The sequence below is a fragment of the Ochotona princeps genome, chromosome 10 (assembly GCF_030435755.1).
Source record: "Ochotona princeps isolate mOchPri1 chromosome 10, mOchPri1.hap1, whole genome shotgun sequence".
NCBI classification, from domain to species: Eukaryota; Metazoa; Chordata; class Mammalia; order Lagomorpha; family Ochotonidae; genus Ochotona; species Ochotona princeps.
Genome location: NC_080841.1, coordinates 38699783 through 38725735, shown reverse-complemented (window position 1 = coordinate 38725735; position 25953 = coordinate 38699783). Strand labels below are relative to the sequence as shown.

Below are 25953 nucleotides of genomic sequence, written 5' to 3'. Positions count from 1 at the left end.
GAGTCCCTTGCTGTCTTGTTGTTGACATCCAAAGTTTCAGCAGTGCGTTTTTCTATTTGTTAATTTGCTCGTTTAAGTAAAATTTAGACAACTTCATTTGCTGATATTAATTTTATCTTGAAAGTTTGCTTTTTTTTTCCTGTGATTTCTACTCAGTTTGGCCAGTTCTGCAGGCTGCATTCAAAGTCAGTTTCCCAACAAGAGGTACATTGGATGACATCTTGTCCTTTTTCTCAATTTTTAAAATTATTAAACAATCCATTTTACTTTTTCTCATATTTTGTGAATCATTTTAATAGATGATAAAAAAAGAGATGATATTTTTTCAGAAAATTTGCCTTTAAAAACACACAATTTTAAAATGTGCAAGTTAGTGAACTTTGTGGGTGATTTATTTTTAAAAGAACAAATACAAGACATACAGCTGAAAGATCAGGGTGTCTTGTGGCTAGGAGAGCTAGAACACACACAGAACCCTATCTTACAGATCACATTTCCCAAATGTGGTCTTAAATCCCATCTTAAATTCTCTCTAGACTCGACTTTCAAAATGTAAAATGGAGCCATATTCTTGTTAGCAAATTTTAACTCAATCTTTCCTCGTAAGGAAAACCAACAGGACTGTAAGATGCTATAACCAGATCCTCATTTGGATCAGCCATTTTGCACTTATGGAGCCCTTTTCTTAAAGACTAGCACTGATTTTTTTTTTCTTTTAGAGACAAGGACAGCCCATGTTCAAAGAGTGACCTTAATCCGGATAGATCTGCATTTCTTGCTTCCTAAAAGCAATATTGTTCATTACACAACCTCGAGTATTTAAAATCACAGATTTGCAAACACAAGTCAAAACAGACCTGCATCAGGCTTTAAACATGTACTTACTTTCACTTGAAGGTCCTCAGAGCTCTCTGCCGACATGTACAAAGAAAGCAGGACTGGCAAAGTGTTGGTGACAGCGACGGCGCGGGCGTGCTCATGAGTGTGTCTCCCAATCTGCCCTAACGCCCAAGCGGTAGCAGCCTTAATGTGATCTTCTGGCTCTTCTGACAGGCAGATTGACAACTGGGGTACACCCTGTGGTGTTGATCAAAAGAGCAAGTGTTAGGAAGCTCGAGCAGGATTAAAGAGTCTTCCATGTCGCTCAAACATAAGAAGAAATCATTTCAGCCTTCATCCTTTTTTCCCCTAAATGGCTCAATAAATGAGCACATCACGGCGGCTGTCATTGCTTTAAGTCAATAAAATGACTCCAACTAAATTACCTTAATTATCTGTAACAATCCAACCAACTAAGAATATCTCCACTAGCTTCCCCCCTCTAATAGCGGAGCATTTAACCAGACAACAGATGCTGCAGACTGGGAAATAGGCAAAACCCAATTCTACTGTGACACTCAGGAAACATCTAGGAGTTTTGAAATTTTGCATTTGCCTTTGTCAAAAAAAAATGTCATTTTAGAATCTTTCAAGAGTAGCCATTTTATCAAGTCTAACAAAGCTGAGAACAACAACAAAACACGATCATAGAATTAAAATCAAATGAATGGCATAAGAAAAGGATCTTAAGTGCCTTTTACATGAAATATTTTCACAAATTCCAGAAACACAGGGAACTTCAAAAAGTTCATTGCAATTTAAAGATAACATGAACTTTTCACACACTTTGGGAACCCCCTGATAGCACATAAATATTTTTTCAATTAATTCTGGGAATTTTCCATTAACTTTTATACTTCTGCCTTTTTTTTCCCCATGATTGAATGTGAAAGTAGATATGATCTGTGTGTTATGCTATAAGAATGTGCTTACATTTCACCCTGCAGGCAATTTCCAATTTTATCTAGTTAAGAAAGCAGAAGAGGCTGAAGGGTCCTGCAAGAATCCGTTCATAAACCCACAGAAGAACCAAATAATCAGACCAAGTTCTAACTCTGGATTCTGTAGAGGCATCATTTTCTAACTCCAGACTCTGGTCATCACCTTAAATTTAGTATCACGTGCCAACATCATCACGCACCCTTTTCTTCCACAATTTAATGTGGTTATTACGACCCGTTCCTGAAGAGACCTGGCAGATTTCCTCCTGGGTCTCTTTCTTTAGTGTGTCTGCCAGCATAAAAGGCCAGACCTGTCCTCCACATGCAGCAGCTTCCTGGGAAGTCCACACACCCAGGGTGTTGCCACAACACTGACCAGGGAAGAGCAGGGGCTGGCCCCTCCCCAGGGCCACCCTTGGAGCTCGGTGCTCCACCAGCAAGCTGCACAGCCGGCAGGGATGCACCACCTGAGGGTAAACAATCACTGTCAGGCCTGACCCTGCTGCGGGGGATACAGGAGAGAGAGGACTACAGTACTGTGTGGTTTGTGGCCAGCTACGTCTGCCACCTTGACCTTCCGCTCACTGGAAAACACAAGCAGTCTGGGAGTGGCCAGTGGCAACAACAATTGCTCCTTTTATCAGTCTCCCTGTGAAGGTGCTGTCTGCCATCCACAGAGGGACCAGGGATCAAGAGGAGCTGCTGAGCACAGCATGATGGTTCAATGGCTAAATCCTCGCCTTGTAAGCACTGGGGTCCCATATGAACACTGGTTTATGTCCCATCCAGCTCCCTGCTTGTGGCCTGGGAAAGCAGTGGAGGATGGCCTAAAGCCTGGGAACCCCGCACCTGTGTGTGGGAGACCAGGAAGAAGCTCCTGGCTCCTGGATTCAGATCAACTCAGCTCTGGCCCTTGTAGCCATTTGAGGAGTGAACAAGAGGATGGAAGATCTTTCTCTCCATAAATCTGATCTGTCCTTCCAATACAAATAAATCTTTTAAAGAATAAGATAAAAAGGAAAAAGAGCTGTCCTGTAGTCACCGCCAGGGCACTGCTGCTCTCATCAGAAACCAAAGGACAAGAGCAGCACACAGGAGCAAAGACGGGCCCTGTGGTCCAGGCAGGAAGCAGCCATCTGGGTGAGGAGCAGGTGGGAGAGCGCCTGCGCTTCCCTGCCGCATAGCAGTGACTGCTCCATGCTGGTGAGAAGGCCAGCTCAGCATGCACACCCATGTTTTCTGAGTAACCACTATGGGACAGGGCTTGCCCTAAATGCGGTAGGCTCACACAGAGTTGTGAATTGAGCTAGCCAAGTTCCTGAAGAAATAAATAAACAGAAACACTGCTATCTGACATCATAGACATGTAAAAAGATAAATCAGGTTATGAAAGCTGAAGAAAGGAAACTGGATAAAGAGAGAGAACTTAGCCACCATCACCCCCTGCTCAGATGAATGGGAAAATGTAGTCATATAAGCATAGTTACTACTGGTATGCCATTTACAACAGTTTTTCTGTTATTATTCTTATCTGCTTATTTATTTAAGAGGTAGAGCATAAATAAATAAAGAAAGAAAGAAGGAAGGAAGGAAGGAAAAGAAGGCCCCGACATGATGACCTAGCAGCTAAAGTCCTTGCCTTGCATGCACCAGGGTACCCCATGTGGGCGCCGGTTCTAATCCCGGTGGCTCCATTTCCCATCCAGCTCCCCACATGTGGCCTGGGAAAGCAATCAAGGAAAGCCTACAGCTTTGAGAATCTGCACTTGCATGGGAGACCCAGAAGAGGCTCCAGGCTCCTGGCTTCAGATTGGCACAGCTCCGGCCATCGTGGTTTCTTGGGGAGTAGATCATTGGATAGAAGATCTCCCTCTATGTCTCTCCTTCTCTCTGTGTATCTGACTTTCCAATAAAAATAAAATAAATCTTAAAAAGGAAAGGAAAAGGAAAGAGCTGTGCCTGTCTGCTGATTTACTTCCACAGTGGACAGGGTAGGCCAGCTGAAAGTGAAGAGCCTAGAACTCCACCTGTGCCTTCCAATGGGTGGCAGAGAGTCCTAGGTACTTGAAGCATTGTCTGATGTCTCTCAGGGAACGTATCAGCAGGAAGCTGGAGTTAGGAGCCAGAGCTGGAGTCCTGTTACTCCGATGTGACATGTGGGCACCCTAATAGATCTCCTCCCTGCTAGGCCAAGCACTCACCCCTCCAGTTACCTTTAATCCAACTATGCCTTGCACATTGTGTAAATAGGCACAATCCTTCAACATATCGATATACCTAACATTTGTACACACATAATATTCAAAAGGGTTGACAGCTTATTGACATTAAACACTACACAAGACTTGATTAAACTTGCTTATTTCAAGGACTGCTTTGGAAAACTTACCAATTAATGTTGCAATCAGCATTGAAACAGGTTTTTTTTTTCAGGATGTTCGTTTGCTCTGATCAGTAATAAGTGGTATCTGTGGAAGAATATCAAGTGTGGTCTTACTGTAATGACTAGAAAAAAATGAAGGGGCACCAACCTTGGAAATGATGACGGCCATTGCCAGGTTCTCGGAATGAGCCGCCACGTAACCAAGCATCATGATGCCGGGCAGCCTTATGTTCCCTTTGCAGGACCCGATGCAATCAATCACGGCAGCCACTCCTCCTCTGTTAACTATCAGTTGGGAAAGCTAAGGGAAAGACAGAGCAGGGTAAGTGGGACCATAAAGCATAAGATGATCTTTAAACATTAGTTTAGTGTTGCCGCACTCATTTAGGACCAAATAAGAACCAGTAAAAACAGAAATACTGGGACCCAGAGCAGTAGCCTAGCAGCCAAAATCCTCACCTTGGGCATGCTGGGATCCCATAGGGGCACTGGTTTTAATCCAGGTGCCTCCACTTCCCATCCAGTTTCCTGCTTGTGGCCTGGGAAACCAGTCAATGACATCCCAAGGCCTTAGGACCCTGTACCTGCGTGGGTGACCCAGAGGAAGCTCCTGGCTCCTGGCTTTGGATCAGTTCAGCTCCAGCCATTGTGGCCACTTGGGGAGTGGATCATTGGATGGAGGATCTCCCTCTCTGTCTCTCCTCCTCTCTGTATATCTGACTTTGTAGTGAAAATAGATAAATCTTAAAAGAAAAAAAAAACAGAAATACTATCTGGTGAAATTATTGCATTTCTTAAAGAAGTCTACTAGTATAATAACCTTGTTGTGTCAAGGGCACAAATACAAACAGTATGAGCTTTACTCAGTGCTTCAGTTTTTCATGCATTGATGGCACAACTTTTATCCCAATTTATAATGGGAGTCAAAGTGCCTAACTTAGACACCAAGCCTAGAGCTAGTTCCTGGGTAGCTAACCACTGGAAGCCCCAGACACAGTGCATGAGTATGAATCAGATTAATCCCTGGATGCAGAAAGACACGGTCAAACTTGAAATATGTCCACTGAATGATGCCCCCTTTGCCAGCCATGAGGATTGGTTGGGAGCACTTCAATTTTGAAAACTCTCAACCAAATAAAGAAATCAGGTGAAATAAAGGATGAGATCTTTAAAAGTGCAATGAAATGAGAATGGATTAGTCAACACAAACACAGAGAAAAAAGATATACCTTCAGAACCAACCCAGTCATGTTTTGACTCTATCCTTCAATTCAGAACTCAGAGCAGGAAATACCTATTAACAGTAGCCGTGAGAGTGGGTGCCGCAGGCAGGTGTAATAGCCTCATCACTCCCAGGCGACATAAAATGGTAACAATACCTGGGTCCACAGCCCCACAATTCAGACATGGAAAACTTGGAATGATGGGAAACTGGAGTTGTAAACTCCAACTCCATTAATTTAACGTCGCTGTTCTCAACTGGGTGCAACATTCCTCCGGGGAATTTAGTAAAGTACAGAGACATTCCTGGTTGTCATTCCCTTGGGGAGGGGAGCTGCTGCTCCATACTCTCCCTGCAAGGTGCCCACATCCACCGTGCTGATCCAAGGGATGCCCTGAGCTCTCCAGATCACGGGGTTCAGTCCTCAGGGACCCATAAGCAAACAGATGCTTGACTGAAAACTGAGACTCACTCTGTGTTACTGGACCTGGGCCCCTTGCTTATGTCTCACCTCGGGTGTATGTTTTGCAATCTCTCTGATTAACGTAGAAGCGTTCTTCTTCACGTAGTCGTCTTTATCCTTCAGGCAGGTAAGAACAACTGGGAAGATCTCTGCTTCGACCACCATCTCTGCAAGGTCTACCGAGTGCTTTGCGATCTGACTGAGTGCGGACAGGACCTGACGCTGGCGGGTGGAGAAACAGAAGCCAAGCTGGCCTGGACTCTGGTCGCCCGTGGCAAAGTCCAGGCGCCCCTGTCACAGCGTTATACACATCCAAACGACTTCAGAAGGAAGCAAAAGCAATAACGCAGTGAACATAACTGAAGATTTCTGAGGCTTGAGGCATTCACATCCTAGGTACACACCCAAACTTTAAAAATTTTCTGATTTTTCGTAAGAGTTCTCTGCTGACTATTTCAGAACTTTATCTAATGCAGATGATTGAAGAATATGACTTTTGGGTGAACACCATGTCTTAAGTATAAAATATGCATGCAATAATTTAGTACTTACGCCATTAAACTTGAGCAACATCTTATTTGGGGCGTGGTGTGGATAACAACTCAAAGAACCTCCCATTGTTTAGTTAGTAATGATTTAAAAACGTTGCAGAATATCTATTACAAGATAACGGCATAATTAATGTCTACTAACTGAAAGTTAGATCTTAGAAAGCTATAACAAAGATTAATATAAATACAGCAATTTTCAGAAAAAACATAAATATTATGGTGAGGGCTAGAAAACCTTCTGTCCCCCCCACCCTAACATTCAATCATTATCCCGACCCTGAGATTCTCAATTCTTTATTTTGGGTGTTAGAGTTAACAATGTTGCAACTTCTAATACAGTATCACACTGTTTTCCCAGTTGCATCTTTGTTGTCTAATCCTTAGTTGCCTTCACGTATTAAGAGACCAAACATGTTATAGCCTCCTATCTGCTTTCCATGATAACTGGCTAATTGTTTTAGGTGGACACATGCTTCCTTCCTTTGGATTTGTCAGAAGCCAGGCTTGTGCATGGTTTTGCCCTGGCTTCCCGATACCTTCAGTTTCGCATCGGGACTGACGATCATCTGGGCTAAGTGAGCGATGGCTCCCGCATCCACCACGGTGTGTGCTAATTCTGGACAATGCTTGGCGATATCACTGAGGGCTGAAGCGGCGATCCTTTTCAAAGCAATCTCCGGCTCCTGGATACAGAGGACTAAAAGAGGGACGGCTCCCTCATCCACCACAGCTTGTGACAGTTCTGTGGGTCCAAGAAAAGTAATTAAGTGAGTATGGGTGACTGACCCTGGTGCAAGCCATTTTTCACCCTGACAGATACAGCAAAGGAAAAAGGGGGAGGGTGTACTTCACTCTCTCGACATCTGCATTTCAAATCCGCCTTCCTGGTCTCATAAACCATGTGGGCCAATCCCGAGCTGAAAAGAACACAGGTCAATAGATGCACCTCCATTTACATGAGCACATTTGAGGTAGATTAGGCTGAAATGGCTTGTTATTCTTTTTTTTTTTTTAAGAGAGTAAGCAGATGTCAGCTGTTTAAGCTCTGACAATTCTGCACTTCTCAATAGGCAAGCATTTTATGCATGGTTTACAATAACAGAGAAAATTAAAGTACCAAAAATTTACCCACCACACTAATTAGGCATTATTTTGTGCTATTTACATGAGTAAACATGAACATGAATCTTGTGCCAATAATGTTGATTTTTAAGTTCTTTTCATCTCTTTTTTAGGGATTTTTAGGAGATTTTAAAAAACAATACAAAACTTAAAATTGCACTTCACTGTACATATAAAAACACTTTCATAAATGAGATTCACAATATACAAACTTTTATATGTATAAATGTTAAAAAATAAATTTATCTTAACTATGTTACATGTCAGAAATCAGGCAAGTATCTTTTGAACATGTTTACTCATGTGATCAAGAGTAACAGCTGTGAAAGTAACACGTTTGAACTTTTAGAGAGTGGGAGAAGGGCATAATGTGTCATAGAGCTCTGTAGGTTCTGTTCTTATCTCATACACCCATTCCATTCTCTCTTCCTGGCAAATCATGTCTTTATTTTCCCAGACGTATAGTGCTTAAATAATATACAAATGTTGTAATTGTCAAGCTTAGGTATCTATTCAGCATATCACTGCAAGTCTCTAATTTGAAGAAAATACAGTATTTAATTTTTTAAAAGATTAGTAAGATCTAATTTTCTGAACAAAAATAAGGTTAGCACATGCAGGTTAATGTCAACATTGTTTTGCTGAAATTATCATAATTATCTTAGAAGTCTCACTATTGTCTAAACAATTCACTTCTTTCACTAAGCGAGTATTCGTGCAAGGTTATTATGTGCCAGGCTCACTCGACTGTGGGGCGGTGACACACTGCTGTAAATCAACACCACATTCATTAACAGCTATATATTTTGATGTTTAAATCTGCTGTGAAATATGGTATAAAATGGGAAGGTCTTATGAGGTCTCAAACACCAGAGGTAGAGAAGAGGAACATGTTTCTGGGGTTTTTCAAAAGGTCAGTGGCAAAGCAGGCCGGCATGTCAAGCTAGGAAGAGGACAGCTCTTTAGAAGCAACCCGGGCAATGCTGTTGCCAACAGCCTGAAACAGGTGTAACAGGTGATCGCCGCTTCTTGCCCCTCTCCAACTCCACATCACCCAAGGGAAGCGGCAGGAAACAGAGTGTATGATGTATGTAATGTCTAAACTTAAACTTATATTTTCTGTTAATTAGTAACAAGTAACTTAAAAATTCAAGTTATACAGGCATTGTACAAAAATCCACTTTGTTTCCAGAGTGCGAGGATCAATGAATTTACTTGTATGTTTTCACTTTTGTAGCTTCTAACAATAAAAAATATGCAATAAACCACACAATTTTAAAATACTGTTAACAAAAACTTACAGTGCATTTTAAAAAAATAGAGTTTTCTCATTCTCATTCTCATCCATTTTACCTTTCCTTTGAACAGTTTAATTCAAGTACCATTTCCTTCTCCCCCTTTGTATACTACCCTTTTTAGTATACTGCTTAGGGCACCTGGATCCCACAGCAGGTGCCTGGTTGCTGTTCTGGCTCCACTTCTGAATCTGGCTAACAGGCACTCTGAGGGAAAAGCGGATGATGGCTCAAAGAAACCCAGACTGAGTTCCTGGCACTCAGCACTTCTCTCTGTATAAATCTCAATCTCTCTCTCTCTCTCTCTCTCTCTCTCTCTCTCTCTCTCTCTCTCTCTCACACACACACACACACTGCCTTTCAAATAAAATTAAAATGAAAACCATTTCTAGAAGAAGTCATATTGTTCAACCACCTTCATACAGATGCTGGTGTAAGACAGTGTATATACAGCCAACAATGCAACAGGTGTAACTAATGTACATCATACTACGCATGACACATTCCATAGGCTAACTGCTTTGTCCCACCTCCATCACTCTTATTTCTATGACACATCTTTCTTTTCCTTGTCATTGCTTTCTCTGCGGTTTCTGTGCCCAGGTGCTACTGATGTCTGCCTGTAGCCTTTGTCAACTAAGGCATGGGCTTGTGCACCAATCCTGGCTAATAGGGTCTGAGTGGAAGTCAGTGAGGAAGCTCTTGTGCAAAGTTTGCTTCTGTGGCAATCCCAGACACCTGGGAGACAGCAGCACCTCTTCTTGGCTGGGCATAGTCATGCCTGCAGCTCACATCTGGAATTCCTATATCCATTTTGCAACTCTAAAATCACCAATATGCTGAGGATAGCTGAGTACAAAAATGAAAACCAGCTGGGCCCTCCATGACACTGTTCACATGCCTGATGGACCTCGGGACTGCCCTGGCTATGAACTTTGTGTCCAATGAAATAAAAAGCATCCTTAACGTGGGAGTCCCTTGACACTGACATTCTGCCACTCACAGCTCAAACTATCCTGATACCGTTTGTTCCTCTCTCATGCATGGCGTATGTCCATGGTTTCCTCTATTCCTTCAGTCATTCAGTATTCATGAAGTGATCACTGTGTGCCGGAAACTTGCCGAGATGTTGGGGAAGCAAGGTCAGAGGAAAGCGTCCACCTGTTCAGAAGACGTAGCTTGCAGCCAGAACGTGACCCATCATTACAAGGACCCAGCAAGGCTGGGAGTCAGCTTCTGTGATGTTCAAGGCAATATAGGCAGGCTGTCATTTTGGGAAATTCTTTTAATCTGATTTCCTACCCACCCCTCTTTCCCCCCCTACCTTTCTGTCCTAAGAAAAGCAGTAGGACCAAAATGCATACAGAACTCTGCACATCCAAAATTATTATTTCCCATGGGAGAAATCTCACAGAACTTGCTCTCACTTAAGATTGCGTTTACCCATATATTCATTTTTTTAAGATTTATTTCTTTTTATTGGAAAGGCAGATATACAGAAAAGAGGAGAGACAGAGGAAGATCTTCTGTCTGACGGTTCACTCCCTAAGCTGCTGCAACGGCTGGAGCTGAGCCAATCTGAAGTCAGGAGACAGGAGCTCTTCCGGGTCTCCCACGTGGGTGCAGGCTCCCAAGACTTTGTCCTCAACCGTCCTCAACTGTTTTCCCAGGCCACAAGCAGGGAGCTGGATGGGAAGCAGGGCCACTGGGATTAGAACCAGCGACCATATGGGATCCTGGCGCATGCAAGGCGAGGACTTTAACCACTATGCTATTGTGCGGACCCTACACATATATTCAATTAATGATATTTATGAACTCAAAAGACTTATGGGATGGGCACTGCAGCACAACAGCTTAAGCCACCTTAAGCAGCTTCCTGCAGATGTTCACCTTAGGAGGCAGCAGATAATGGCTCAAATACTTGGGTTCCTGTCACTCCCATGGAAGGCCTGCTGGACTTTCTGGCTCCCAGCTTTGGTCTGGCCCAGTCCCTGCTGTTGTGGACATTTGGGGTGAGAAGCAGCACAAGGAAGATCTGTCTCCTTATCTCTTTTTCTCGTTCGCTCTGTCTTCAAATAAAGAAAAGCAAACATTTTAAAAAGAAGTAGCCAAAGAATACATCTTCAGAAATAAAAGATGTGTAGACCTAGATACGTATAAAAAGTTGACAAAACAAAAAACAATGATCCAAGAAATTCATCATTTAGGGCCCAAGTGGTAGCCTAGCAGTTTAAAGTCCTTGCCTTGCATACACCAGGATCCCATATGGACACCAGTTTGTGTCCCAGAGGTCCCACTTCCATTCCAGCCCCCTGCTTGTGGCCTGGGAAAGCAGCCAAGGTTGACCCAAAGCCTTGGGACCCTGTGCCCGTGTGGGAGACCCGGAGGAAATTCTAGGCTCCTGGCTTCCGATCAGCTCAGCTCTGTCCGTTGAGGCTGTTTGGGTAGTGAATCATTGGACGGAAGATCTTCCTGTCTCTCCTCCTCTCTGTACATCTGACTTTCTACCACCAACAACAACAAAAAAAGAAATTTATCTTTTAAAAAATATTCTATTGCAAGAAAAGTTTTTTAATGTATTTAATATAAATCTTACATGTATAATTGTATCATATTAATAATACATAATTTATACTACATAATGTATAATATAACAGAGAGAGAGTGAGCTAGAGGGAGAGAGATATTCCATTGGCTGGTTTACTCCTCATTTGGCCTACCACAACTGGAACTGGGACAGGCTGAGAAATGTGGAACTCTTGGGGGGCAGGGAGTCTGTCCTTTAGCTATGACTGTTGCCTTCCAGGATGCACAATAGCAGGAAACCGCAAAGGAAGCGGAGCTAGGACCAAACCTAGGCACTCCAACATGGGGTGCAGCCATCCCAAGCAGTGCTTTAACCACTGTGCCAAGTGCCTGGTCTGAAAATTAGCTTTCAAAAAAAAATTTGTCTTCTAACATGTAACAGCGTTTCACATAATTATTCATTGTTAAATTATTAGATAATAAGGAAAATTGGAGTGGTTATAATGATGACTAATGAATACAGAGGATTAAAAGCTACACGTTATATAAACATACTAACAATATTTATACTGTGCTGATAGTAGAATTGATACTACATTTTCCTGCTCTACTTGAATTTTACAAATTTTCTTCAGTGAGTTAAGCTTTTTTTTTTTTTAAAAAAGATAAGCCTGTCTTCTGCCCACACATGCAACTACCATTGCTGCTATCAAAGAAAAGCAAATACAAAAATTTTTGCTTATTTCTCATTAAAGCAGCAAATTTCTTATTTTAAAAATCACAAGGCCTTGTGCAATGGCTCAGTTGTTTAATCCTCCCCTTGCAAGAACCAGGATCCCATATGGGCACCGGCTCATGACCCCTGCTGCTCCATTTCTGATCCAACTTCCTGGCTGTGGCCTGAGAAAACAGTCAAGGATGGGCCAAAGCCTTGGGACCCTGCACCCATGTAAGAGACTTGGAAGAGGCTCCTGGCTCCTGGCTTTCCAATAAAATTAAGTAACTTTTTGAAAACAATGGCTGAATGCATGTCTCTTTCAGATATTAAGAAAAACCATACAACTATTCTTCTCTGAAGTTTTACGGTATATACTAGAAACATCAAGCATTCACTTTTTCCACTCGTTCTGCTATAATGCATGCACTTATTATTCCATTAAATTTCTGTTACTTTTTTTTTTCAACAACCGGTATGAATTAGAACTACAACAAGAACAAAATTACAGTACCATGGAGTCAAAAAACATCCACTGAAAAACCAACGCATGGGTTACAAAAAGAAAACACAAAAGTCTCGGGTGAAATGATACCGCTGTGCAATCCATGAGCCAGTGATGAATTCAACAAGAGAAAAGAAATTATTTGGAAGAAATGAAAATGAAATAAAAAACATCAAAACTCATGGGATGCAACCAAAAAAAATTAGTATGGAATGGGTTATTGATCTTACAATTTGCATGATGGTTTCCTTATTGTTAATTTCTAACCATTTTTAGACTGTATATTGTTAGACAGTAAAATGATCTATTAGCCCCTTTCTTACTCACAAATATTAAGGCCATTTATTGCATGCCTCTAGATGATTACATTTTCTGGTCCTCAGCATTGGTGGTGTGCTGTTTTCAGGGAAGCGATAATGAGTTCTACGTGGCCTTGTGAGTAGCTCACGGTCGAGTGAAGGAGCTAAGGCATGCTCTCCCTGGGACTGATGAGGTGTGGCAGGTTGCATCACACTCCACTGCCTCTCGGAGTTTCCATAATTCTTCACAATAACAGCTTCTTGACTAGTGGTAACACGAGAACCTTGGCGGTGACACAGTTTTGGGGTTTTTTTTTTTTTTTTTGAAGATTTATTTTATTTTTATTGGAAAGTCAGACAGACAGAGAGGAGAGAGAGAGAGAAAGATCTTCTGTCCATTGATTCACTCCCCAAGTGGCTGCAACGGCTGGAGCTGTGCCAATCTGAAGCCAGGAGCCCAGAGCCTCTTCCAGGTCTCCCATGCAGGTGCAGGCTCCCAAAATTTTGGGTCATCCTACACTGCTTTCCCAGAGCACAAGCAGGGAGTTGGATGGGAAGCAGGGCTGCCAGGATTAGAACCGGTGACCATATGGGAAGCTGGTGCATGCTAGGCGAGGACTTTAGTCACTAGGCTACCGCACCAGGCCCGGTGGCACAGTTTTGCTGCTTGCCCAATTGTGTGTTCTTACCAATTTCATCCCGGGCTACCTGGGAAACTAGGGTTTGTTTATTTTTTTGTTTTATTTTTGTTTTGGCTTGTTTGGCTTCATCCTATCTAAAGAAAGCTGGAGTTGCATTTGTCTCTCACTGAGAGTATGAAAAGCATTATAATTTAATGGATCAAAATCTTCAACATAGAATAACAAAGGTCTCAATGCAACTTTCACATTTAACATGAAAGAAAGTGGATTAAGCAAAGGAAACTTTTACAGTCCACAACATGTGTAACCTGATTACTGGCAGACGCTTCTGGACAGAACGTGAGAGCTGAGTTCCACCTGCCGAGGAGTGGCAAGGACAGCAGGAACGCTCACCAGCAGGCACGGGCACGGCTGGCACCAGCAACAACCCCGTAAGCTAAGGGGATCACACCTTCGCCAGGGCTCTCTGGACCTCAGCTCTCTTGATACTGATCTGCTTTCAGATTTGCAATTTGATAAACATGTATTTATTTGAGAGGCAGGTGGTTGCAACTCAAGTAACTGGGTTCCTGTCACTCACTGGGGGACCCACACTGAGACCCTGCCTCTGCCTCCGGGCATCTAGGAAACAGACATGCAGGCAAATTCCAATCTCTCTTTCTCTACCTCTCAGATAAAAAAACTTGTAGAATATTTTAATGGACTGGCTTTGACATCTAGCCCTGAAAAATGTAAAGCTAAAACCTTTCTGAAATAGAGCAGATTAAGAAATACGTTTGAAAGGTGTCTACCAATGACGATATTGAGCTTACACTTGTAATAATCAGCCACCCTATTCAACCAAAATTGGTATGATTACGTAAAATTAAGATGCAAGAAAATAAAATCAGTCACCAAAGTTGACCATATTCCAAATGTGGTTTTAGTAACAATGCTTCCAAAGCATTAAAAAGGAAATTCCTTTTTTGGTCGAATCCAGCTGTTTACAGCTGCTTTCATTGTATACAGGGAACTGAAAGTTTCAAAGAGCAAAACTTGTCTCATCTCTGGTTCCTGCAGGTCAGGAATCTGGGAGGAACTTAGCCAGGAAGGGGGCGGGGCAGTGTCGGGTTCATTACCTCTCAGCAGGCTCTGATCCAGGTGTCAGCACGGCCCGAGGTCCCGGCAGGATCTGACTCCAGCACCCTCGGGCAGTGTCCAGAAGCCTTGCTCCTTGCTGTGGGCTCCCCAAGGACCCAACAGGAGGAGGAGGCCTTCGCCGGAGTGAGCAATCCGAAAGAGAAGGCACAGGGCGGGAGCTGTAGACAGTGGCACACCTCACTCCTGCCACATTTCATCGGGGCAGAGGAGCCACCAGGGTGAGTAGCAGAAGGCAGCACCACTGGGAACCTGCCAGAAGCTGGCTCCCACAAAACCTGTGTTCTGCACCTACATGACAAGAGAGGCGCCATACTTCCTTCCTTCCACAGGTGACAGCAGGCCCCATAGCTGTAACTCAGAGCCGAGACTGGCATCTCTGATGACAGGTGGGAGTGAGAAAAATGAGCAGAGGGAGTTTGCATCTCATTATGAGAAAGCCTCACACATGGTTTTTATTTCTCCTCTCCTCTCCCCTTGCTACACACATGTCATTTTCCTGCTCGCATCAAGTCCACTCTTTCCTCTGCAGCCTTCAGAGCTGTTGGTTTAACCCTGATATGCAGGCTGGCTGAGAGTTCAAGGGTTAGCATATATACACACATTTGTGTTGCAGACAAAATAAGTCTGGCTCCTTTAAAAAGTCAAGTGAGTCAAATAAGCCATTGATCCAGAGTTAATGGAGGCTTAATGAGAAGTTACAATCAGCTGGGATGCATAGAAAGCTCTTAGGGAGCTCAACCACGGAGAGCAAGGGCCTGCTTTGTGGTATGGCAGATCAAGTCACTGTGTCACTGGCATCCCATAAAAGGTTCAAGTCCTAGCAGCTCCACTTCTGACCCAGCTTCCTGCTAACTGCCTAAGAAAGCAGTGGATTATAGCACAAGGACTTAAGACGTTCCATGTGGGAGACTCACATAGAGTTCCTGGCTTTGGCCTGGCCCAGCCCTGGCTGCTGTAGCCATTTGGGGAGTGAACCAGCAAATGGAAGATCTCTGGCTGCCTCTCTGTTACTCTGTCTTTAAAAATATAAATAAATAAATAACTCTTCAAGAAAGAAAAATTAAAAGCAGCTTCAAACACGACAAGGAAAAGTCAAAGAAGTAGGTCGAGACCATGACTTGGGCATGACCATGGAATGCAGTAGGTAGCCCAGTTCAGTACTAGGTTTTTTAAAAAATATATTTATTTTTGTTTGAAAGGTGGATTTTACACAGAGAGGAGAGATGGAGAGATTTTTCCATCCACTACTACCCAAATGGCCATAACTGCCAGAGCTGGGCTGATCTGAAGGAGCCTGGAGTTTCTTCCAAGTCTCCCTCATGGGTGCAGGAACCCAAGGACTTGGACCATTCTCCATTGCTTTCCCATAAGCAGGGAGCTGGATCAGAAGTGGAGCAGCTGGAACTAAAAACAGAACACATATGGGATGCCAGCGGGCTCTAGTACTAGACTTAACAGCTGAGACTAGGTTGAATAAGATACAGCACAGAGGTTCCAGAGTATCCTTACAAAGAATTGAGTGACAATAAATTACTTAGAACCAGATCTTTACAAAACAGACTTTTTTTTTTTTTAAAGATTTATTTTATTTTTATTACAAAGTCAGATATACTGAGAGGAGGAGAGACAGAGAGGAAGTGGAGCTGCCGGGATTAGAACCAGCAGCCATATGGGATCAAGGCAAGGACCTTAGCCACTAGGCCACACTGCCGAGCCCCACAAAACAGACTTTTTGTGTCTAGTAGGTTTGTTCCCCCAGTGATTTGCGACCATAGTTGTGGTTTCGCTCTACCTATTGATGTTGCATTCCATTTGACAAGAAAAAAAAAACACTTGATGGAGAAATGCATATTTTATGACTCAAACATCCCTGCTCTTCAATTTTTGTTCCCGTCCAGGACTAGGAAGTCACAAGAGCTCAGCTTGATGGAGGAGGTGGAACAGTGGAACAGTAAAACAGCAAGCACGGGAAAGAGAACCAGAACAATGGGGGATGGAAAAGTTTGCCTTGTGTTTTGACAAAAGTAGTTCCGGGTCATGACCTACCCCGAGGTGTTCCTTGGGCTTCCGCTATCCACTTTTGCTCCTGAGGCTGGAGCTGACCCACTGTTCTTAGCTACTGGTGAACGTCCCACTGAGCCAGTCAGCCATAGCTCAGAACGTGTGTTTGGTGTTGCATTGGGTTGTTGGTTACAATGAAGAAAGGAATTTCTTTTGCATTCATGTGACATATCAGTTTGTTCTTGTTATGTAACCCAAACATTAGCAGCTTACGAAAAACATCACTTGTTATCTCAGGTTCTGTGGCTCAGGAGTCCAGGAACCACTTCACTTGACAAACTGGGGCTCAAAGCCTCTGGTGCAGCTGCAGTCCGCTGGGAGCAGCGGTGGCAGTCAGCTGACGGCCTCTTGCTCTCGCAGTTGTTGGGAGGCCTCGGGTCCTAGGTGGCCGCCGCACAGCTCAGGTCCATACTCTGTGGGCCTTTTTGTAGGGTCCTCAGGACGTGGCAGCTGGACCCAGAGCATGTGAGCCGATGGATGCTCTCACTGTTCGTAGTCTACTCTCAATAGTGACACAGCAGGACTTCTGCTGGTCTTAAACTGACCCTAGGACCACATGCAGAGGACTACGCAAAGCTATCAAGATTAAGACAAAACACAAGACCTTGGAGGCTGGGCAAACAGGTCCTGCACGCACGTACACACACACACACACGCACACACGCACACACACACATATGTGTATGCACCTGAGAAAGAAGTTACAGGTCCAGAAATGAAATGGCTGAGGGAAATGGGTGTTTGTTGAGGCTCTTGATTTTCTTAAATTAGACCACTGATATTATCTGATCAAAAACAATAAAATAGTAAAGATATTTTAAGTTCCAGCTATCCCAGGCTCCCAATCCAGCCTGCTCTTAATGCTCCTGGGAGACACCAGAGACAGTCCAAGTACATGGGTTTCTGCTACCCCCATCTGGGAGGTCTGGATGGAGTTCCTTGGCTCCTGCTTTTAGCTTGACCTAGACCCGACTGCTGTGGGAAATTGCAGCATCAACCAGGGGTGGAAGATATTGTCTCCATTTGTCATTCTGCTTTTTGAATAAACAAACTTTTAAAAAGTCAAATACAAGTAGTTTCATAGAGACCAGCCTAACATATGCTGTGAAGCTCTTTTCCAAAGGAGTTTCTTAATGTGGATCTCCATAAATACATAAGACCAGCAGTTTGGCCCACATACCTCACATTGTAGCTCTCACTTCAAGTAAGTAATTGCTGGAAGCTGAAGCAACATTTACTTCTCCCCCAATGATATTTCTAGTTCCATACTTCTTATCTGTGTACTAGTTTACATTCATTGGTAAAATACAAATATTATGTGTGACTCTCTGAGACTACAATGTGAGACTACCACCATTGCCTCTTACAAATACCTGCCAAACACAGGCAGAGTAATTCCACTGGCCAAAGAAATGTGGACCACATAAGTGTAACTTAGAATTTGGAAGTAGCCACACTTAAAAAGCAAAAGGAAATGGGTAGAATTTCATAATGTGATCTGTCTGAAATGTAATTTCAACATGCAACCTATATTTTAAATCTTACTGAATATTTTGCATTATTTTTTATCATACTAAACCCTGGAATCCTGTGTGTATTTTGTGTTTTAAATTCCATTCAGGTGCTTAGTTTTTTTAATTTTATTTTTAATATTGTTTACATAGTTGAGAGGGATGTACACCCATGTGGGCTTCCAATTAGGGATGGGTGGATTGAGGTATGGAGGAAGGTGAGTGGGGAAAATGTTTCAATTTATTTATCTTCCTCCTGTGTCCAAAGGGAGTAAGGGGAGGGGCTACTCTCCTGGCTGTAAAAGTACATCACCCTGGAGATAGGGCATGTCAAACTACAGCACCCCGTGGATAGGGCATGGCCCTTTGATGATGCCTTAGAGACCTTCATATGGGGAAGAATGTTCAAGGATGTAACTTGAATACTTTCAATAGTTCTTAGACATTGCACCAGAATGAAAAATCGGTCTTCACAGACACAGTGGATGCCATAGCCTAGTTGGGCTGAACCTCCATTAACCCTAACCAGGTCTGCTCCTAGCCCCAGTGTGTCAGAATGCTCTGCAGTCTTGCATGATTTGCCCCACATGCCATGTAGCTCTCATGCACACCCATGGATGCTGCAGCTTAGTTCAGCTCGATCCATCCCCAGACCCATCCCTCATGTATGCCAACAGGTGCAACAGCCTTGTTCAGCTTGGCCCACCCCCAGCCCTCATGTACACACTCACCAGTGGGAGCTGCAGCCCAGCAGGGGAGTGCTCACAGTGCCTCTGCCAGGCATGTTCCCAACCTATCCCAGCCTGGCCCACCAACAGGCCCAGCCCGTATGCTGGCTGATGGGTGCTGCAGCCCTGCCTGGATCTGTCCCAGCTCTCACTCACCAGTGGAAGCCGCAGCCCAGCAGAGGAGTTCACGAAGTTCCCCTACCACGCCTGCTCCCAGCCCCAAGTCTTGCACATGCCCGCAGGTATTGCACCTTGGCTCAGCCTGGCCTGCTCTTGCTAGAGGGTGCAGTAGCTGCTTAGTTTTCATACATGCTTAACAGATCTCACAAAGCTCACAGCAGGAGAAGGCTCAACTACCCAAACTGATTCAATCATACCTCGAGTTTTCTCTTAACTACACTGAGTTCCAATTGTTAAACAGGAATTAAAATGACATTTAAAATTTGGCTGCTCAGAAGCACTAGCCACTTGTTCAAATGTGCAACAAGTCACACGACTAGTAACTTACCACAGTAATTAAATCATCCTGTGAAATCTAAGGAGATCCAGAGCAATATTCAATGGCTAGTTTATAGCTAAGACACAAACTGTTAGGCTATCTTTGCAAGCTAGAGTGTGTATCTTGAACAAAATGTGCCAATTCTTATTCTATACATTCAGAACAAACTAGCAAAATAGATGTCCAAAGTTAATTGCAGAATTAGCTGACAGAAATAACAGCTCTTATTTTCTAATGAATTTAAAAACCAATGGTCAGACACACTGCTGAGCAAGTCTTATTTCAAAGCGCAATTAAGCTAACAAAGTCCTGAGCTTTTGATAAACACTCTTGTAGATGTTTATAAGGACGCAGTTGGAATACTTTCATGCCTCAAAATCTAATGTGCTTCTAGAAACACAAATGTAAGTCAAAATGGGTTCTTTCTTCAATTTCTAGAAGGTGGTATGTAGACTGATAACATGAATGACCGGAAAATAAACCAAGTCAAGAAATAAATTTGTTCAAACTCAAGAAGCATGCCATGAGGCCCTGTTTGAGCCTGTTTGAGCGCCATCTTCCCAGAGCTTCACGCTCCCTCACACATTTGGTGCTATTTCTCCCACAGGTGCTGGAGCAGGAACAGAGCCTCTGACTAAAGGAGTTTCAGGGACTACCAGAGGAGGTATCTGATGGAGCATAGAGCTTTCTTTCCTCTTACAACTGTATATGTCTCCTCCTCCTGTATTTCTGCACCAATAGTATATTGATTAAATACATTGGTTTAATAAAGTTCTTAAGAAGAAGAAAAAAAGGAAGGGGCAGATATTGTGGCACAGAGGGTTAAACTTTCAAGTGTCTGGTTAAGACCCACCCCTGTTTCCAGCTCAGCTTCCTGATAATGTGCTGCAGAAGCAGCAGGTGTTGGCGACTGATGGAGGGAACTCCTGATCCCTGGCTTTGGTCTGGCCCAGCTCTGGCTGTTGCAGCCACATGGGGAGTAAGCCAGAAGATGGAAGATAATCACTAAAAACAAAAACTTTTCTCCAGTACAAAATGTACCACATGATTCATCTTTCAGTTAATACAATGCATAGTTACCTAATACATTAGATATACCTTTTAAATACAGTACTTTACATTCCTGCCTAGTTTGCCCAGAGTTCTAGAAGATCCTTTCTGTTTATTGTATTGTTATAACTCAGAAATTATCTTAGCCAATTTATATTGTAATAAGAAAAGATGTAGCACACACAAGTTCTTCAAATGCAGCAGCCAAGGGTCACACAGCCACCCGGCCACCATTTGTCAGGAATGGGACTCTAACTCAAATCTGTCTGATGCTACGAGTATTAGTGGCTACAATTTTACTTTACTCTTCCAAATTCCAAACCATGGTACATGGGAAATATATTTTCACTGACATCTTAATTTTTGGTTTGCTGATCACTGGCAAAGTTATTCATTTTTGCCTATATTTGTTTTTAAAACTGCTGTGCTTTCTTCTTAGGTTGTTTGTTCATGAGCTGTGTCGACAAAGGGATGGGAGAAGTTCTGGTCCCCATGTGTTTCTAAGTAAGTCACAAGGGGCCAAGGCCACTTTGGATAACATCCCTGAGCTGTCACTTCCTAGGAGAAGCAAGGAGCTCCTTCTCTCCTCCTTCCTGCCCCATCAGAGCTGACATATATCACGTCCACATGTGATATGACTCCTGGTGGTCTAGAACGCCGTCACACATGAGAACAAAGACCCAATAACCGTGGAGGGCTGACAAACTAAAGTTATCTTCCTAACTGAGCCAGTTTTCCAAGGCCTCCGAAAATCAGTTCCACTCCACTTACACCCCCACGGTTCCACTTTTATTGCCTCCCCTTCTTTCAGTCTCTCTTAGGCTTATTCAGAGAGACTGAAGTGCATAGATTTTTTTCTTTTTTTTTTTATATGTGATCCAATCAACTTGGCCATCATTCAGAATTTCTCTCTCATAATGAACAGAAACATCATTAAAAGCCCATCGATGGCTTAGTAAGCAAAACCAGATGTATCCAATCAATCCGAGCGGTAATAATTCTGTTTTAAAACATGCTCCATTACCTGCATTATGTCTTGCAATATATCCCAGGGCCCAGGCTGCTGCCTCCTTGACTCCGGGGTCAAAATCTTCCAAGCACATCACCAGGATATCCAGTGCTCCACAGTCCACTACGGCCTGAGCCAGCTGCGGAGAGTGCTTGCCGACTGCGCGGAACACGAACACGGCTGCTTTCTTGTAGAAACGCTGCAGAGGCAGGACAGGCAAACCCCAGACAAATGGAGTACTTCCACAGCCCGGGTGCCCAGGAAGCCCAAATCAGTGACATCAACACAGAGAAGGCTCAGAAGCTTCTGGATGCAGAAGACGGAAAACATCCCAGCACATCCTGTCATGGTCATTTTGGCTGTTTGCGGTCCCCACCACCCTCACCAGCACTTGTGTTCAGCAGCGTAACTGAAAACCAGGTAAACTTGAAATTACAGCATAATGCTTTATTTGGAGGCACGCACATAGAGATTGTATAAATAAAATAAAATAAAGTAGTAGCATAAGCATTTGTTCACTAATGCACAAGGAAATAACCAGCTTGGGCGTGTCAGCCTTACAAGGGGAAGCTGGTGTGGGTACGTGGGTCCAGTAGGACAGACAGCATGTGCAGCTAATCTCTCTGGCGGCCAGCCAGCTCACTCCCCTCCCTCACTCTCGGCCGCCAAGCACCACAGGCCTCTCCCGACCTCAACTACTCTTCCTGGTGGCCTACTCTGTCCTGAAATAAGAACGTGTTCCAAGACGTACTTGCCCATTATCAAATTGACGCATAGTCAAAACATTCCTGATGCCTTTAAGAACTTTTTCTGGCAAATAAGCTAGCCAAGCAATGGGGTGTAAGCTCGCTATCTCCTGTTGAAAGGCTCTTTTCAAAAAGATAACAGCAAATTGCTTATCATCATGGGCATTGTAAATACACTTCATATTTATCATATTTATCATATATAAATTTCATCTGAATACGGAATGAGAAAATAAGACTGAAACATAAGACCAACATGCTTCTCTCCATATTACTAAAAAAAAATCAAATACATAGGAAATTGTTGGCTATCCCACTCACTTGTTTCATTGGTTAGTCATGGTCTCTTAACACTTCCTTTCAATCCTGCAACTTAGCGGATTCCCTGTGTCACAAAGTCTGAGTTTCTGCTCCTTTGCCTAGCTGAATACAATACTTACTTCTAAAACATTTTACTTATTGAAGTCAAAATATTGATATGGTAAAAGTTACAGGACGGAAAGAAAATGCCCCCAACCATATTTGAATACATATGCAAAAAAATCAATATATGTTGCTAATATAGGAAACATGCTGTTAGTATTGTTTAATGTTCTGTTTCTTTAGTTATATCAGCAATCAAGTTTCCACTAACCTACCATAAAAATCAGAGGTTCGAAGTGGCTATCTGTGGAGTCTTGCCTACCATTTGTGGACAAGTTGTGATGATAGACCTCCAGACACTGCCTCATGTACCTTTTCCTACTGCCGTTGTCACACTGAGAGAATGTATGGGTAGCAGTAAGTGGATACTCCCAACTGCAGTGTCTGTAATTCACACTTGTTCATTGCCTCTTTTCTCATTCTCCTTGCCACTTTTTCTAACCTCCTAACACTCTTCTTTCCTACCCCCTCAGAAAGAAACACCTTTAAAAGAAAACAAACACCAGGAGCCAGGTGTAATAGCCTGGTGGATAAAGTCCTTGCCTTGCATGCGCAAGGGCACCAGTTCATGTCCCAGCTGCTCCACTTCCCTTCCAGCTCCCTGCCTGTGGCCTGAGAAAACAGTCCAGGACGGCCCAAAGCCTTGGAACCCTGCATCTGCATGGGGGACCTAGAAGAATCTCCTGGCTCCTGGCTTCAGCCACCTGGGGAGTGAATCGGGGGAATGGAAGATCTTCCTCTCCATCTTTCCTTTTCTCTGTAAATCTGACATTCCAATAAAAACAAATTACCCTTGTGAGAAAAAATAAAACCACAAGACTTGGTGCCTCATAAATCAAGAGATTAAATATAGAGAAATTACTTATAGCCAATAGGTGAAGGAGACAGACATACGTAAAAATGCCTTATGTTCCCCAGTGTTCTCACTGCCATCTCATTTTTCTGCCCCTGAGTTGGTTTCGTTGTTGTTTTTAAGATTTATTTTTCTTGGAAAGCCAGAGAGAAGGAGAGAAGGACAGACAGAGAAATATCTTCTGGTTCATTCCCCAAATGACCACGATGGCCAAAGCTGAGCTGATCTGAAGCCAGAAACCAGGAGTTCCTTCTGGGTCTTCCACATGGGTGCAGGCTTCCAAGACTTTGGGACATTCTCCAATGCTTTCCCAGGCGACAAACAAGGATTAAGCAATTGAGCCGTTGTGCCAGCGCTCCCCCCTTATTGTGCTCTCAATACAATTAATAGACATATATCCACACCTAGAAAACAGCCAAGAGCCTTTTCTGTGGCCTATATAGGCAGGTTTTGCTCTGAAAGGCAACAGCTAAGTGCCTAGGAAAAAGAAAGTCCAATGACAGGAGTATCCATAACAAAAATAGAATTCCCGTGACTCCTTTTTGAGCCATTACAAGCATTAGTAAATGGTCTGCCCATCTATAAAACCAAAGAAAATTTCCACAAAATTTGGATTTATTTTTATTTATTTTTGTAGCCTGGTAAAATAGACGTAATTCTAATTATCCTTCTAACAGTTTTAAAGTGTACAATTCAGCAAAACCTAGTGCTTTCTCCATATTGTGCAACCATCACTACAACCTAGTTTGAGAATGCTGTCATCGCCCCAGCAAGCCACTCCTGGCGGGTTGAGCAATCACTCCCTATTCCTTTCTCTCCTGGCCCCCAGGCACACCACAGATCTGTTTCTGTCTCTATGGATTTGCATATTCTGGATATTACATGAAAATAGAATCCTACAATCTGTGGCCTTTCCAGCCTGGCTTCCTTCACCTGGCATGGCATTTGTAAAGGCTCGTCTGTAAGGCAGTTAGCAATGCCTTATTTCTTTTGATACCTGGATCAGCAAACTCTGCTTATCTGTTCATCTGCTGATGGACTGAACCTGCTTCCGCCTTTGGGCTATTGTGACTAATGCTGCTATGAACATTTGTGTACATATTTTATTTGAACACCTGTTTTCAATTCTTTTGGATACAGAATTAGGAGTGGAGTTGCTGAGTCATATGGTAACAATGTTTAATTTGCTGTGGACCTGCCAAACTGTTTCTTAGGGCAGCTGAATCATTTTACATTCCTACCAGCCAGGGATGATGAGCCTAGTTTCTCAACCTCCTGAGCAACACTTGGGTTTCTGATGCATGTATTTTCTTAATTGTAGCCATCCTGCTAAGTGTGAAGAGATGACACTTCATTATCATTTTGATTTGCATGTTCTAATGACTAATGCCATTTGAGTATTTTTCATATCCTGATTGGCTTTTTGTAGATATTCATTGGGGAAATGTTAATTTAAATTATTTGTCCATTTTTCAATTGAGCTGTCTTTTTCTCTACCCAAACAGGGACTTAATCTCAAAGCCAAACGTCAGGAAAGATGTAGTGCAAGATTATGAAAAACCAGTAGAACAGTTCAAAACCCTACCTGCATGAGGTCCTTAGTGATCACAGCAGCCGAGCAGGCGACACTGTATAGAAACGCTGAGTGGTGCCAGAGAGGGGAAGAAAGCTGGGGCACCTTTACACAGTGCTTGCAAGATCTGACTTGCTTGTACACTTGGTAACAAATGTTTTATCAAACCTTCCATTAAACACATTCTCTCTCTCCTTTGGATTGCCTTCAACCCTTGCTTCAAGGCCTCTTTCCACTGTTGCCACTAACCAGGTTTCACCTGCATACCAGGAGTCCTGAAAGCAACCATGTATTTGTGTAGGGCCAAACAAGATTCCCTAAAACAGATCCTAGAGCTTTGCCTAACGCTCTCACAAACAGAAATATAACTCTCTGTAGAATTCCCTGGAAAGGTTTAAATCCATTTTCTTCCTATATTAACAATAGTGGCCAAAAAAAAAAAAAAAAAAAACCTACATACCAGCCTAAAAGCAAAAAACAGTAGAGATATTTTGATTCAATTGAAGGTTGTATTATCATTCTGAAAATTCTGATACCTATAAACAGTAGTGCCTACACGACTGAATTAAAAAAAAAAATCTCTAAAACAGAGGGAGCAGAGTGATGGCTCAACTGGCTAGTCCTCCACCCGCAACTAGCTCTAGTCCCAGCTGCTCCACTTCCCATCCAGCTCTCTGCTTGAGATCTGGGAAAGCAGCAGAGGATGGCCCAAAGCTTTAGGACCCCACGCCTACATAGGAGACCAGGCAGAAGTTCTTGGTTCCTGGCTTTGGATTATCTCAGCTCAAGCTTTTACAGCCCTTTGGGGAATGAAC

General features: G+C 43.1%; 1 protein-coding gene across 2 annotated transcripts in view; it reads right to left on the bottom strand.

Annotated features, from left to right (window-relative positions):
- SPAG6 (sperm associated antigen 6) overlaps nt 1-25953 on the bottom strand; it is a 59048-nt gene that overhangs the window by 14586 nt on the left and 18509 nt on the right. For both annotated transcript variants that reach the window (XM_004578878.3, XM_058669321.1), the window contains exons 4-8: nt 21559-21742; nt 6976-7181; nt 5937-6110; nt 4352-4504; nt 886-1077 (exon numbers count right to left, since the gene is read on the bottom strand). In XM_004578878.3, coding sequence (XP_004578935.1) covers nt 886-1077; nt 4352-4504; nt 5937-6110; nt 6976-7181; nt 21559-21742 — 909 coding nt within the window. The remainder of the gene's footprint in view (nt 1-885; nt 1078-4351; nt 4505-5936; nt 6111-6975; nt 7182-21558; nt 21743-25953) is intronic.